The sequence below is a fragment of the Melozone crissalis genome, unplaced genomic scaffold, assembly GCF_028551555.1.
Source record: "Melozone crissalis strain CALT ecotype California unplaced genomic scaffold, PUWL_Pcris_2 ptg000014l_1, whole genome shotgun sequence".
NCBI classification, from domain to species: domain Eukaryota; kingdom Metazoa; phylum Chordata; class Aves; order Passeriformes; family Passerellidae; genus Melozone; species Melozone crissalis.
The window spans coordinates 10,441,570-10,457,655 of NW_026535792.1; the positions used below are offsets into that span (position 1 = coordinate 10,441,570).

The 16,086-nt window shown below is 40.4% G+C and overlaps 1 protein-coding gene across 1 annotated transcript in view; it reads left to right on the forward strand.

The window, feature by feature from the left end:
* The first annotated feature begins 1,057 nt into the window (after nucleotides 1–1,057).
* Nucleotides 1,058–16,086, forward strand: part of SECISBP2L (SECIS binding protein 2 like) — a 28,154-nt gene continuing 13,125 nt past the window's right edge. Inside the window, exons 1-9 of the mRNA XM_054272731.1 lie at nucleotides 1,058–1,260; nucleotides 10,395–10,573; nucleotides 11,114–11,438; nucleotides 11,563–11,698; nucleotides 12,087–12,316; nucleotides 12,407–12,431; nucleotides 13,191–13,306; nucleotides 15,110–15,241; nucleotides 15,770–15,853. Coding sequence (XP_054128706.1) covers nucleotides 1,243–1,260; nucleotides 10,395–10,573; nucleotides 11,114–11,438; nucleotides 11,563–11,698; nucleotides 12,087–12,316; nucleotides 12,407–12,431; nucleotides 13,191–13,306; nucleotides 15,110–15,241; nucleotides 15,770–15,853 — 1,245 coding nt within the window. The 5' untranslated portion in view covers nucleotides 1,058–1,242. The remainder of the gene's footprint in view (nucleotides 1,261–10,394; nucleotides 10,574–11,113; nucleotides 11,439–11,562; nucleotides 11,699–12,086; nucleotides 12,317–12,406; nucleotides 12,432–13,190; nucleotides 13,307–15,109; nucleotides 15,242–15,769; nucleotides 15,854–16,086) is intronic.

Below are 16,086 nucleotides of genomic sequence, written 5' to 3' on the forward strand. Positions count from 1 at the left end.
GTTTGTCCAATAAATAAAATTTTATAGGAAAAATTATTATGTGGAATCATAAATCTGGAAAGATTAATTATAAAGGTTCAATCTAGGAAGCTATAGCAAGATTGGTCTGTCAAGACGTTCTTGATAGCTTCTTCTGCTGTCAAATTCAGATACAGGCATTCTTGCTTCTTTAAAAAGCAAGCCATTTATTCCTCAAAAGAATATCAAGCAGGAACCTGACTCATGTATTAATAGGTAATACTTTTATAATGTATTTCACTCGGAAGCGCTCAAGAGTCTGATCTGGGATATCCTTTGTGTATTTCTTTTACAAAGGTACTTAGTCTATTTCTGCTTTTTCTTCCCCTTGCCATGAATCAACCAAGTTGTAAATAAATCATGCCTCATTTCCACTAAACCCAAGGCAGCAGACCTATTAGCGTAATGAAATGCGGGGACATCCCCTGCAGAAGACACTACGGGATCGTGTGTTGTTATGGGATCATGTGCAGCACAGGCTCCTACATGCGTTTCCATTCTCCAGGCTCGGGTGAACACGATCTCACGGCTTTCGCTGGCGTTACTCATCATTCACCACATGTAAAAGCAGGGCAGCAAAATAAAGGAACGTCACACAAGCCTCACGTCTCAGAATCGCCCCGCTCTGCTGCCGCTCCAGTCCCTGCACACACGGGACCCGCTCCATAGCCCAGCCCTGCGCTCCAGACGCTGCTGGGACATTTTTAGATTTCTGCCTCTAAATAAATCACAGGGTTTTTTGGTTTTTTTTTCTCTCGGTGTTCCAGATAATTTCAAGGACACCGTCGGCCAGAGCCTCCCCCGGCGCCGCCCGCGAGCAGACGGGCCCGCCGCGCACCTGCCGCCCTCGCTGGCCGCAGGCGAAGCGGCCCCGGGCGGGGGGAACAGCGCTCCCCGCGCTTATTCCCGCGGCTTTTCCCCACGCTGCTGTCACGGCCTCGCTTGTTTTCGGGCAGCGGAACGCGGGAGGGGAACGCCCGCCGCGGTGGGAGCGAAGGCGTTCCCGGCCTGAGCCCGCCCGGCTTCCGTCTCAGCTGGTCCCTCCCCACCGCCCGTCCCGCCCCGGCCGTGGCGTAGCCGGTCCCGGTTCCCGTGATAACCGCGAGCGGGGCCGGCGCCGCTCCGGGCGTGTGCGGAGCGCAGCGGGGGAAGTAGCGCCATGGGGGAGGCGGCCCGGGCCCTCCGCCGCCCTCATTAGAGCCGCCGCCCGGCGCAGCTGGAGCCATGGACAAAGCGGACAAGGTACGAAGGGACCGCGAGCGGCCGCGGCGGGAGGGGCGGCGGTGAGGGCGGGGAGCGGAGCGGGCCCGGCCGTGTCAGCCCCGGCAGGGCCCCGGCAGCGGCCGAGCGGCGGGCAGCGCACGGCACGGCAGGGCGGGGCGCGGCTCGCGGCCTGCGGGGCGGGGGGCGCCGGGACCGCTCGTGAGAGCACCGGGACCGGCCCTGAGGAGCCGCCGCCCCGCGCCGGCCGAGAGCGGCCCTCGGGAGGTGCCGAGAGGGCGTTCTGCGGGCTGCAAGCCGGAGCTCGGTGTGTGCCCGCCGCCGCCGCCGTCCCCTCCCTGCGCGGGAGGCGTCAGGCCGCGCCCGGCCCGGCTGTCCGGGGGAGCCGGGAACCCGCGAGCGGCTGCCCTGGGAATTCCAAGGGAATTCAAAACTCGGGTCTGTTCTTCGCCCCCCTGTTCCTTCAGGCTTTCTTTCAAGCTTGGGGAAGTATCGCAGTTAGTGACATTTAGGCTAAGCATGGCTGGTCGGTAGCAGAGACTTGGTTTCTGGAGAAAGGAACAGGTTTCTTTGAGAACTTAGCAGCACAATCGAGGTATCACTCTTGTTGATTGCTGTAAATGTCACGGTTGGGTTGAAGTTTTCAGTGATAGGACACAGCTGATGGTCTCATCGCTGAGTGGGTGTAGCTCACTAATTCTACAGGTCGCTGTATTTTTTTCTTCCGTATTAAACTTGGCTTTGTGAGGTAATCAGTTTGCATTGTTTTTATGAGCTTTTATTAGTGTAGGTATGAAGAAACAGAAGCAGGGACTTAAGAATTTGTATAATTTGTTACATATGTGCAATAAAACATTTCATCATCAGGAGGTAGTTCTAAAAGATGTATCTCAAATGAATGATGTCATCTGCTAGAGCCCGATATTACTTCTAAGCTTCTGTTTCAGCCGAATGTGTTGAAAATTGGTGATTTACAGCTCTTTGTTTCCTAGTTTTCAGCTTTGGTGTCTCCAGGGGTTCTAATAGTAGGGTTAAGGAATAAAATAACTCAGGTTCCTGTAGCAAAGTAGATAATGACTAATAATGTACTCTGTAAAGATACACTGCTTTTCATTCTGTGCGTATATCTAAGGAAGTTTGTGAACAGTGTGTGTTATTACAGTGTGGCTCCCACTGTGGCTTTCTTCCTGGGCTTTTTGGTGTGGTGATCATTTTAATTTTTTAATGCTTTTTATTTGCTCTCATATAGAAAACCTGATCTTATTCTGTGAAACTTACATTAGCTGAATCTGTAGTAGTTTTTGCTTTAAAGTCTTGGATTTTGGTGTGGTGGGTTTTTTTCCCCTTTGTTTCATCTGCAATTATTACTGCAGTACACTTGTGAAATATTTATTCTTTGTTGTTCGAGCTCTTCAGTACTGGAGGTTCACACACGTGTCCTTATCAAACCACTCTCTTTTCATCTGTCAAATAGTTCATGAAAACAGAGAGTTGTTATGTTATTTACAGTATAAAGTGTTGACTTGGAGTGATTGTCTTAACTAAGTGCAGTTTTTTGACTTGAAGGTGTAGTTAAACTCTGAAGCAGGAATCATCTTGTTTATTATGTTTGCAGCATATCAGGTCCTGTTGGTTCCTTATCCCCTAGTAAGGCTTCTAGGCAGACAAATAATGAATACCTGATTAGTTTCTAAAATGATTCAACAATCTTGGTGCTTTTGTCTGCTCATTGTACAGTACCATCTTGATTAGGAGGCTCCTAGATGCTTTGGGTTTGACCCTTTTGTGCTGTAAGAATTGAATGTAATCATTTGTTACCAGTGTAAGTGTTTGGTCAGGTTGCATCAGTTTTGGGAGCCATTTCATTTTTTCATTATTTGGGCTCCTTTCTGTGCCTGTACTGCATGACATCTGATAAATGAGCATTAAAGCCTCCAAATGTGTGTTAGCAGTACTGATTCTCTCCTTTCTTCCCTCAGAATGCTCTCTCAGGCACAGTATGTGCTTATAGGAGTAACTGCTGTGGAATTGGAGTATGAGCAGCTAAAACTATTGTGCTGTGTTAGCGTGGTATTTCAAGAGTAAGGGAAGATCACAAATGCTTTTGATGGGTAAACAGAGTTTTGTGGTGTTGGCTTAGTGAATCAGTATGAGATTTCTGGTTGTAAGATCATTTGGACACCTAATTGATAAAAAAGATGTTGCTTTTGAACTGCCTTTAAGGTTTCTGTTACCTAGTTTTTAATATTACTTGTTTTAATATGCTCAGTGATATTTTGGCAGCTGACATAAATGAAAATTGAGTAAAGCTGCTTGAACACAATTATTTTATGATAAGAGTAGTTATAATTTTTGTAGTGGGTGTGTAAGTTTACTTCTGTCTACACCAGAAAAAATTTTTCCCATTAAAAAGTGTATGCATTTCAGCAGTTAAGTGTAGGTTATCTTCCTACAAGAGAGAAAACTCAGCAGATGATGCTTTCTGTTTAAGCAGAATATGACAGAAAACTAAAGAGAAACAACTTCCCCTTTCAAAGGTATTGCTGTGCTTTGATTTTTCTCAGTCTTTTACTTTTGTCTTGCTCTGTGATTAAAACAGTTGGTTCCTTTAGTACAGTTGAGAAATCAGGTGAAGTTGCAAAATCAGTGACCTGTGTTTTGTTTTAGTATTGCTTAAAGACAGCCTGTTCTGCTTACCTCTGCTATTCATGACCACTCAACAGGTGGCTTGATAATGTGATTGTCATAGAAGTACATCTAGATCAGGTTTTGTGCTCTTTTATCCTGTCCAGTTTCCTTCAGTGTTTCTTACCCGTGGCAGATTTTTCAACTGAGGAAAACTGGAAAATGCCTGGTTTCCTGTAGGTTGCTTTCTTTTGAATCTTCAAAGTGCCAAACAGTTTTGGATTTTGTGAGTTTTGTGTTGTCTTATTTTAGAATATGTTCTTTGGTGAATTTAAGTGTTACTGATGTGATTCTGTGAATATCTTAACTGTTTGAGTACAAAATTATTTGTCATTGACTAGTTTGTGGAGATCAGGAGACTGATTTGCATCAGTCGGGTTGGGTTAATCCTTTTAGTACACTATCTACAAAGCACTCAAATATTGCTACTTCATTTGGATAGTATGAGTTTTAGAAGTTTGTACTATTAAATGCTGTAAAGTAGGTAAGTGAGGAGGATCCTTTTGGTAGCTTTTTTGTGTCTTTGGACAAGCTTTGTGTGAGTATTAAATTTTAGTTTCCCCCCCTCTTTTTTCTTAAATAGTCTGGCTTTGAGTTTAAACATGCTAGCTTGTCATGTTGTGCCACTTGCTTGTTTGCTATATATAGGTAAAAATGTTAAATATTTAGCTTTTTTATGTTCTGAACATGATACTTAATCCTGTGAAAGGGAAGAGAGTTATGCACAATTCCCTTTTTATGAGCTGAGGGAAAAGGGAAAGAGTCACTTCATAGTGTATTTGCTTTAAGTGCTCTGTTGAAATGACTGTGTTAAATGTAAATAGGGAAGATGAAATTTTGTGCTTCGTTAAATGGCCTGCTGCTGGTGTTTCCAGTTGGACTGCATATTTACCATTCCCGAGGTATCTGCCACTTAGAAGCAACTAATTATAGAAACAATGACTTCCATATTTGCAAAGTTTATCTTAAAATAGATGAACTGTGACTTGCCTTACTACTAACATGGCGTTTAAATGATGAAATCCAGAATTCAGAAGCAGGATTGTTTTTCTTAAAAAAAATTCCCAAAAGTTTGAGCTCTGTTTTTATTTTGCTTTGGGATGAGACTTCTTGTTTCCAGACTTTGAGACAGTAAACCAGCTGATTTTATTATAGCCCTCTGAGATGTGGCATCTGTGTCTATTTTCTCACCCTGTAAATGGTGAGATTGATGTCTAAGCATTCTCCTCTGAGAGCAGGATGACAGAAATCCTATTTAATGGAAAATGCTGAATGATATTAGGCTACAATGAACAAAAACTTTTCTAAGATTAAATGTACAGTGCTATAACTATAGGACAAAGTTTACCAGTCTGTTCCTGCTTGTGTCATCTTCTGTCTTTGCAGCTGTTGATGACTACAGTAGCTTTTATATAGGAAACAAAGGAGCTCTTCAGTATATGTGCTGTCTTGAAAGACTTGTAATTGTTGGACTGAAATATGTAATGAGCTGCTGCAAAACGTTTTGTAAATTGAAACTAGGGGTATCTACAAAAGAGGCTTCTGTCTCAATCTTGGTTTCTTTTGAAGGGGTGTGTTTCCATTAATAGGCAGCTGATTGAAAATCTGATGTTTCAGCATGACTTAAATTTATATTTAGAATTGAGTTTGGTTATCAAAGGTTGATTTCAATAAAGCTTTGTTTGGTTTTGTGATGTGAAAGGTTGAACAAACATGAAAAAGTTGCAGTCAAAAATAAGTTTGGTCTTGCAGTGTTTTCAGTGTTTGCTTTTAGATGGTGTGATCAAACCACCTTGCATTTGCTGATGGCAGTGGCAAGGCACTCATTTGTTTCAGAGGATGCAGACTAGAATAAATCTCAATACTGTGAGAGCAATTAAAGCATAAGCTTGTATCACAAGTGCTCTGTTGTAAGGATTAAGGAAAGTGAGCAGCCTTCTCCCAAATCTTTTTGTGTTTGACAGATCTTTCTTGTCAGTGGTTGGGAACCAGTGGCATGATCCTGTTTGTGCTGTTCGTGTGCGCGTGGCACTCCACTTGTACTGTGTGGGTGAAATCTCTGAGGAATTGTGTTCACGTATATTTGCATGCACTTTATTTTATGAATTTTCTTGTTTGCTTCTGAAACAAAAAGGAGCTTGTCTTGTGTTCTGGAGTTTACTTCATTTGTTATTGGTTGCATTTTCCCCTGAGTCTTAAGCATGTCAGTTTTTAAAAAACCAAACCCACCACCAAACTGCTTCTTTGGCTTTGTTGTTTCTGTAGCTCACCAAAGGAGCCTTTCCTGTTTGAAGAAATTACAAGTTTCAGTAGGAGATACCTTCTGTTTGTCCAGTGCAATGAGAAATTAGCAGCACCTTTACTTGAGACTAAATTGATTGATGGCTTTTTTTTATTGTTTCAATTTTGCTCCTTACACTATGAAGGAAGAAGGCCATTTATCAAAAAGAGGAGGTACTTTGCTGTCTGTCCTCACCAACATTTCCTCCTAGCTGAGAAATCTATGGTCCTGAAAAGATCTGCTAAGATAGCTTTGGACAAATTACTTAGCGTTGCTTTTTTGTTTCCCTCCCTTGTCCAATGAAACCACTGGCCATCTGTGAAATGTGCTGAGATGTCTGGAGAATCACCCTGCGGAGTTGATTCTGTTGATGTTTTGGTTTGGTTAGCAGTCTGACCTGACTTAGTACATTTGTTTCCCCTTTTTGCTTCAAGGTCGGTAAATTTACTGCCCTCATCTGAACACACAGCCTGTGAAACACAGAACTCTTGAAGTATTTTTGAAAGCCTGGTAAAATGCTCTAAGGAAGCAATATGTTGAAGTTAATTTAGTTTAGTTGGTAATACACTTGAGCTGCCTTTCTGTTTTCTACCCCAAAGTGAAAATGGGGCCCTGTTGTCTAATGAAATGTATAAATGATGTGAGAATTGGATGTATGATGCTTGCAGAATGATTTTGAAACACCTATACTGAGGTTTCTAAGTTTTCAATTGCTGTTTTGATGAGTTAGCATATATTCTCTGTGTGCATTACAGAACAAAATGCAAAATCTGAAAGCAGAAGTTTGCCCTAAATCCTTTGCCAAACAAGTTTCTTGAAAGGATTAAAAAAACCCCAACTGCCATAAACCAACCAAACCTGTAGGTGCAGACTGAACTGCGCAAGAGAAGTGTGTGAGGTGTAATGCATGTGAGAGGTATGTGGAACACACTTCTGATTCCTTTAAGTAACAGACACTCCCCGAGTTCTGTAAGCAAAAAAAGGATTTAACTTTCTAATGCACCCAGATGTGTTTGTGATTACAAGATCTACTGTATCTTTATTTTATCATTACAGGTAAGCTAAGCTTGTTTTGAGCTGTACAGAAAATGATAATTAAATATATCAGGTAATTGCTCTGTCATAGCAGTAGTAATCATAACCTGTATAAGGGACTGACAACAGGAAAGGAAGAATTAGAGTTGTCTTTCTAGTCTGGGCATCTCTGAATTGTTTGAACCTGATAAAACCAAGCAGAAGAATGTGCATTATTTTCCTGAAATCATGAAATTACATTATAAGAGTGTTGAGTCTTCTGGTGGTTTTTAATAAATTTAAAATAAACCAGAAAAAGCCCCAACATACCCTTTCTTTGCTGGACAGATTCAAATAAGTAATTTTATTGAATCCACTTTGGATGTAAAAGTAAGGTAGGGATTATCTTTGAGAATTGACAAGAAATATTTTGCTACAGCAGCCTCACAGGTGGGAATCACTCACTCCCTGCTTGGATCAGCTACAGCTCTGTTTCTAATATCTGATGTGAAAGACACAATCCTAATGATGAGTGATGATATAGCACAATATCACATAAATCACTGTCATGAGACCATTCTGCAAGAGATTTGTCAATAAAGAATGATTTTTGTGTTTTCACTTTAATCTCTCAAATAAGGGAAAGAGCAGACAGCCACATAGGAGAGATCTTTAAAACAGGAAATCTGGTCCCAATATGAATGACAAATAGAATGTTTTGACTCTTTTCTGAGCCAGTATTGGTTTATTTTTAGTATCTTGGCTAAAGTTCACTTGGCATGTTGTGGTAGGACAGTGACCAGCAGGTTAGGAATAGTTGTTTGGCAGTTTTCAGTGTTTCCTTAGGAATGCCACATTTATAAAACACTCATGCCAGCTTTACTCCTGTGTGTCCAGGGATGAAGCACCCTTGGTGTGTTCCTTTAATGTTTTTTTGGTTGCTCATGGATTAGAGCAGGTGCTAATGATGCTGAGGTTGTGGGTTCAGTCCCCATATGGACCATTCATTACAGAGCTGGGCTCAATGACCCCTGTGGGTCTCTTCCAATTCAGAATATCTCTGATCTAGTGTTGTAGGCCAGCCCTTAAGTAAATTTATTCTTAAGCAAATATTTTTGCCTCACAGTCTTGAAATAGCATGGAAAAAAACCTTCTTAACTTTCAGGGAGGGATTTCAGTGTTGGCATTTCTGGTACTTATTATGTGTTCACTGTACATAAACACTTTAAAAAAACTTATGAGAAGTTTTTCTCTTGTGTGGAGGAGAATGCCTTGGAGCTCTGCAGAGGGGTAGGCGAGTCACGAGGCAGCTGAGGGATGTGCCCGAGGCCAGAGAGGAAGCTCTGGGTAGAGCTGGGTTTGATTTGTGTTGCACAAGTTCGGTGCTGCTGCTGCAGCTGCCCCACAGCTTTTCCTCTGAGTGGAACTTCAGGAAATAGAAGAGTTACTGTAGAAGAAAGGAATGTTCACCCTCTACTAATGATAAAGAAATGCATTTAATTGATATAAGGTAATTGTTCTGCTGTAATGCAGATCTTGTTGTACAGCAGGAGTGATACTCCTGTATCCGTGCTTATAGACTCAGACTGCCCTACATTGGAACAGACCTTAAACATTGTTTGGTTCCAAACTCCTGCCATGGACAGGGACACCTTCCACTACACCAACTTCCACTACACCAGGTTGCTCAAAGCCCCATCCAAGCTAGCCTTAACACTTCTAGGGATGGGACATCCTTTCATATGTTATATTCCATCTATATTTATATATATATATGTCCATACTATAGCCATAAGCATTTTCAGAACAGTCTGAAAACAATTTTAAAATAAACTTTCCTGCCAAGAACAGTGTATCTTGTCAGTTTAAAAGATATTTTTCATCAGGACAACTGTATTTTTCAAAAAACTTTTGAACTTGCCCTTCCTACCTTTTCCACTCCCGTGCTAACCAGTATGGGATCTTATTTAAGTAGAAGTTTTGGGGAGTTGGAGATTCAGATATTGGGTGGGAAGGCTGTCTCAGGATGGATTGTGGATGTGACACAGAGCAAAGGCATGGAGTGAGAAGTGTGTAGTAGGTGTGGGACTACTTGCTATGATACTTCCAGAGCTCCCATTTAACTGTTTCAGCTCATGTGGATGTTCTGGAGGCAGTAGCGTGGATAGAAGACTGTCCTCAGCAAACATTTAGGATTTCATCTTTCTACTATGAGAGCATGTACTCATACAGGTTATGTGTTACCTTTGAGATTATTTTATAGGCATATGGAAGGAAAAATGTTTGGAGTTCTTGTCTGCTTTAGAATAAATCTTCTTAGTATTTGGTACTCCATGAGGTAGTAATCTGAGACATATATAATTAGACTGAAATATTTGTACAAAACAGAGATTATTTTCATCTGAATGTAAGTTATAGTGGAATATAGAATTTCAGGAGTCTTTGGTTCTGCAGTTATCTTATTGACTACAACATTTTTCATTGTTTGAGTGTAAGAAGCTATGTTGTACAAAACCAAAAATGTGAGTAAAACCATCTTAAACTAAGGATACCTTCAGGATTGAGGGAGGTCCTTTTCTTTGAAAGCACAGTTTAAAACCTTTAATCATAATCTTAACACTGTAAAATGCGTACAAGTTGTGCAGCAGCTGGAGTGTGTGGGGAGGGTTCTTCTGTGGTGCATCATCTCTTAGCAGTTAAACTATGGTTTAGTGCTGAAAAGTCTTTTTTATAATTGCCTAGAAACATGGTCAGTTTTGTAGAGCAGGCCAGGCATTACTCCATCTTCCATATGTTGGTTTCACTTCTGAAAGCCTACACAACTGTGCTCCACATACAGTGCTAATTTGGTTTCGTTCTGTGCTCCGACTCATATATCCTCTGCAAGATCTGGGCTTCAGTCCCTTTTAAATTAATTAGTGCTTGCATTGCAGTTGTAAAGGTTAACACAAATGCTAAATGTTAGTGATCTGTATTACACCCTGCATTGATTGGAAGGATGCAATAAGCTCTTGCCAACTGTTTTCCACCTCTCTTGGTTTGCTGCAGAAATCCTGTAGCCTTGTCATCCGTTTGCCTGCTGTTCATGGTTCTTTGCATACAACTTTATGAATCTAAATTTTCCCAAGCAATTTATTATTGTAACTAATGAAGACATTGTTTCTTTTCTCTTAAGAATGTCAAGCTGTCAGCTGAAGTAGAACCATTTATTCCTCAGAAGAAGGGTCCAGAAACACTAATGATCCCAATGGCGCTTCCTAACGACAGTGGAGGAATTAATGGCATGGAACCAACTCCAATCCCTAGCTACCTGATCACTTGCTATCCATTTGTACAGGAAAATCAATCCAACAGGTAATAAGTGGTTGTGATCTTCATGGAAGATGATCTGGTTTTAAATGGGTTTGAACTTGCAGGCTTGAGAGGAGTCAGTGATTATGGGCTGTCTATTAAGGTTTTTGTTCACCACATTTAACCCTTGTGTATGAGGAGGAAGTTTCTCTGCCTTCAGTCTTTTACCTATATTCTTCCCTTTGCTTTTCTCTTATCATATTCTTTGTTGCCTTTTCTTTTTCTTGGCTATGAAGGTCTGGTAAAAATCCCTCCCAAAGTTACCTGCTGTGCTCTTGGATCATCTAGGGCAGTCAGGATGGTTTTTTTGTCTGATTCTCTGAATGAAGCAAAGCTTTGGGTGTCCAGCTTGGGTCCTGCCATGGTGAAACATGGCATGGTACTATGTAGCTGATTCAGTATTATGTGTAACTGTATCCAGTTTTCTTCACATAATTAGTGAAGAATATGTTGAGTTTAGAAGCTTATTATAATGAGCTATTATTTTTGAAGGGATGATTAAGGCCTGAATTTTCTTTTTCTTTTTGTCTTTTTTTTTAATAGGCAGTTTCCATTATATAACAATGACATCAGATGGCAACAACCCAGCCCAAATCCTGCAGGACCATACCTTGCTTATCCTATAATATCTGCACAGCCACCTGTTTCTACAGAATATACTTACTACCAGCTGATGCCAGCACCCTGTGCTCAGGTCATGGGTTTCTATCATCCTTTCCCTGCGCCCTATCCTGCACCCTTTCAAGCAGCAAACGCTGTGAGTACAGTTACTGCAGAGTGCACTGAGCGTCCCAGCCCCTCAGGCCAGGTCTTTCCATTGTCCACTCAGCGGAGCAGAAGCACTAACAGGGGACCAGTCATTCAAAAAGTAAGTCTGCTTTTGAATAGGATAAGTAGAAGTGTATAAAAAGAAAATGTCTTTGCAGAGGAAGTGCATATCTCATTTTTAATCAACTTTTTTTTTTTGTGTTTGTGGCAATGTTTGAAAGCAGCAGCAGCAGCTACAAATGCACATAAAAAGTAAACGTCCTCCAGTGAAAAATGTTGCCACTCAGAAGGAGACCAGTTCATCAGGTCCTGAGAACAGATCAAAGATTGTTTTGTTGGTTGATGCATCACAGCAAACAGGTAATTTTATTTTTAAGTTCTGGGTGTATGAAATAACTAGAACTACGTGTCAGTTGTCACCTTTTCTAAAAGAGGGTGGACCTGATTCAGATGCAGCTTTTAAGAGAAGTCTTTGCAGCTCAAAAGGATAATGAAGAAAAGGTGCTGATGGTTGCAGATACCTTCTCAGTATGTCACCTTATAATGTTGCAGTGACATGGTACTCCTGCAGAGACTTTGCCAACTCTTGAAGGAGTTTGTTATCAATAACAGTGGGACCTAGACGTAATTTAAATTCACTGCTGGTTTAATGCAAAGACTGACTTTTTATTTGTTTTTATGATGTGTAGCTTTTTCATGTCTCTTATGAATTCCTACACAATTATTTTTATTTTATTGTTTCTTGAAGACTTTCCTTCAGATATAGCCAATAAGTCACTTTCTGAGAGTGCCTCCACGATGCTTTGGAAGTCAAAAGGCAGGCGCAGGAGAACCTCTCACCCTGCTGCAGAGTCCTCCAGTGAGCAGGGAGCAAGTGAGGCAGACATTGACAGTGACAGTGGCTACTGCAGTCCCAAGCATGGCAATAACCAGGCTGCAGCTATGGCTTCAAGAAATACAGATTCATGTGCAATGAATGTATGTAAACATAACTGAGTAACTTAACTATATTTGTAGCCTACAGACTGATGAAAATTACTAAAAATAATTGGTTTTTTTCCTTTTCAGGTTGTAGAACCATCGATAAATACAAGTAAGCATTGCCTTGACTGGTGAGCTTTTTAAAATTTGGCTGGGTTGCATTCGTATTTTTGCTTTCCATACCTCTTGATTTGCTTCAGCATGCTGCTCTAACTGATCAGATACTTCTGAGGATGCATCTTTACTGTGGTTTCCAACCACCTCCACTAAGACACCTGTTACTTGCTGAATGAACAAGTATATAGCTATCACTAATAATTTATTAACAGCTGCCTTTCTTTAATGAGTTTGAAAAAAAGCTAGAGACTCCAGTGGAAGCATTCAGACAAAGCTGTGCTTCTGTTTAGTTTGTCCTCAGGGGCTGCAGTAGTGGGTAGTAACAGAGCCAGGGAGTGACTACATACCTGGATAGTAACAGAGCCAGGGAGTTCTTATTCTCTATTTCAGAAGCACTGATACTGTTTAGAAGCTTTACATATACCATGAACAAATAGTTTGATTAGCCTGGAAATAGTAGGTGATACCAGGGACTGCTATTTATGACTGAACAGAAATAGATATGGATGTGAACCTGAGATTTCCTTTCTCACTGCTTTGTGGTGATCAATTCTTGGCAGCTTGAATGTTCCACAGAGGTAACTGCCAGCATCTGAGAATAGCTGCGGAAGTCAGCGTTGTCACAGGAGAATTAGACTTTCTCCAAGAACTTTATTTGTATCAGGACTGTGTTCCTGGCTCTGGTGGCATATGAATCATTATGATATGTTCTGGATACTAATTCAGTTTTTCATAGATGGCACTTCTCTTTCAGCTGGTATAGGTTGGACTAATGTAAATTCCCAAGCAACTCAAAAGAAACCTTGGATTGAAAAAACTCCAACCTTTTCTAGAGGTGGAAGACAAGCTGAGCAAAGAAATAATCCACAGGTATGCTGCCAGTGGTTCTCAATTGAAGTATTTGGGGCTTTTTAAAATATGAGGAAATAAGGAATTTGGAGGGAAGTGTAAAATTGACATTCTGAAACTATGTAATGAAAACAGTATAGAAAGTTAACCTTAAAGTCTAGTTGCACATTTGTTCATTTGCACATTTCTAGCTGGTATGTTTTGTAAGTTAGCTCTATATCATATATATAGATCTATAAAATTTAATGTCCTTGACAGTTCTCTGCCTATAGCCTGTGCTTTATCTGTATCTGCCTAGGAAGAACATTGGATATATAAAGCAACCTGTGAAATGACGATAGTGTGGATGTGGAAAAGTTAGTTCAGTTTTTGACCCATTCACACTTCAGGAGAAAAAAATTCTCAAACTTTCTAAAGAAAGATTCTGATGTGTTGGTGAACTAGAATCCTGTGTTCTCACTCCTGTTGTCTTCAAAACTTTTTAAAGTTTACATTAGCATACCATTTTTAAAACATTTTTTATTATTTCTTAATGGCTTAAAATTATTTTATTCTGAAGCTTGAATATCTTTCTGTGAGACTTCCTTCAATTGGGACAGGATTTCTGGTATTAGTATGTGAGGAGAATGGAGAAGGTTGTCTTCTTAATTTTGAGAGATTTTGCTGGGGCAGGTGATCCAGAGGGGTACAAAGAAAGCTGAAACATTTGCCTGTGTTTGAACATAGGTTTTGCTTGAATTCTGTTATTGCAGACAAGAAATCTGAGCTCCAAGTGGGAGCTTTGTATAAACATGCCTGTTTGTGCAAACAAATGTAAGCCAGCTTGGCCTGTTTAGGTTTTGAGATGGAATTCTTAAATTGTCTTGAATCTTCCTGTTTGGTAACTGTGGGTTTATTATAGAAAGAAGTTTGTGGATGCTTGTATCTGGCAGTGTAGCAGTTCTGAATCTTTTTATAACCTGCTGTCAAATCAGAGGCTTTGGAAGCCACTATTGTTAGTTTATGGCATAGGGAGAGCAGGAAGAACCAGACTTTCTTTCATCCAGTCACAGTTTAGACTCTAAATCTGGCAGCTCTTTTAGATATTTAAAAACAAAGCTGGCACAAAAAGTTTTAAATGAGGCTGCCTCAGCCAAATTCACTGTACCTCAAGGCAGAATTGTCCTAGAAACTCTTTTCTGTTGAAACTAAATTGGTATGAGGTCTGTAGGAAATTTTCTGGAGAAACAGGTAAGTATAAAGGTGAAATTCAATTAATCCCCTGGTTTTTGCCAACCACTTGCACATAGGTTCCCACCAACCTGTCACATAATAAACAGAAGAATGGTTATACCACTATGCTGCTGTCTCTGGCCTTTAGAGAATTGTGTGCATGGGCATTGTCATAAAAAATGTGTTGAAAAGGCAGTAACTGCATGCAGAATAATTATGTAGTGGGAGGAAGTTCTTTGGAGTGATCATGGTTACAGACAGTTCCTCAGGGTTCATGGCTGTTAGTCACCAGCAGCTCCTGAATTTCTTCATATTTGACCAAAAGAAACCTTTTTATTTAAGTTATAAATCTGAAGATTAACTGTCTTGAGGGGCAGGAATAATGTGGTACTGTCTATAGAACTTCTGTGCAGGCTTTAAAGAAAAAGACAACCAAAAAACCACACCAGAAAGCCCCACAAAAGAAAAAATCCCCAACACCAAAGCACAATTTATCCTCTAAAAACTGTACCTAGTTGCTGATTAGCATGGATGGGACAGCTTTATGTGCATGCACGTACATAACTTCAAATATTGAAATTACAAGATGCCAATCACATTTGTGTTTTTCAGTCTGGTTTCAGATGCAGAGACCACAGCACATCTTCAGAAAGAATGCAGAGTTTGCAGAAACGACACGAAAAACCTTTAGCTATGAGCCAGGGGAGCAGGGCAGAGCAGAGCCCTGAACCTCTGTATTTTGAGGTACTGGTGTATGAAAACCCTTTCCACATAGTAGCAATGCCAGTTGTGTGTGGAATAAGTGATGTTCTCAATGGGAAGTTACAAAACATCTGGCTCCAAGAGGTGTACAGTCAAGGTCATGGATTTATTAGATGATCCTTGCATTGTGTACACAAAGAGACTTGGATTTGGGTGTTGTGGAAAGGGCAGCAATACAGAACACTGTTGACAAATTAAATAAGCAGCCTTCAATTAACTTTTTCTGTTCACTCGTGAATAGAAATTGGTGTGTTTGCTGGCTTGTCCCCTCTAATTGTAATAGGATTTTTTATTTTGGTGTAAAAAAGAAAAATTTTCATTAAAAATACTATTTGGATACAGAAATGCTTTCTTAATTTTGCATTATTTTCTATTAGTGTCACATAATCCCTTCTAGTTTATGTGGGACTTAGGGATTCAATTTGTTTTCCTACTTTAAGCAGTTTCAGTTGATGCTTCTCAGGTGACTTTGGGTCTATCCTTTTTATTCTTAACTTCTGTATTGTTTAGGATGAAGATGAGTTTCCAGAGCTGAATAGTGACAATGGCAGCAGCAAAAGTAGTAGCATCCAACAGAAGATTTCACCCAAAGTTGTAAGTGTTTATTTTCTTTTGCAAAGCATTGTCTTTTGAGACTATTCAGTTTGTGTAATTTTTTAGGAATCTCTGCTACAAGACTTAAGTTGCAGTAATTGGGGTGATTTTGGGGTGTCTGTGTTACCAGCCTTGGATGCTAAGGAAATGCCAGTTAAAATAAGTGGTGAAAGGAACCCATCTTAAAAAAAAAATAAAAAAACCAAAAAAAAAAAAAAAAAAAAAAACCAAAA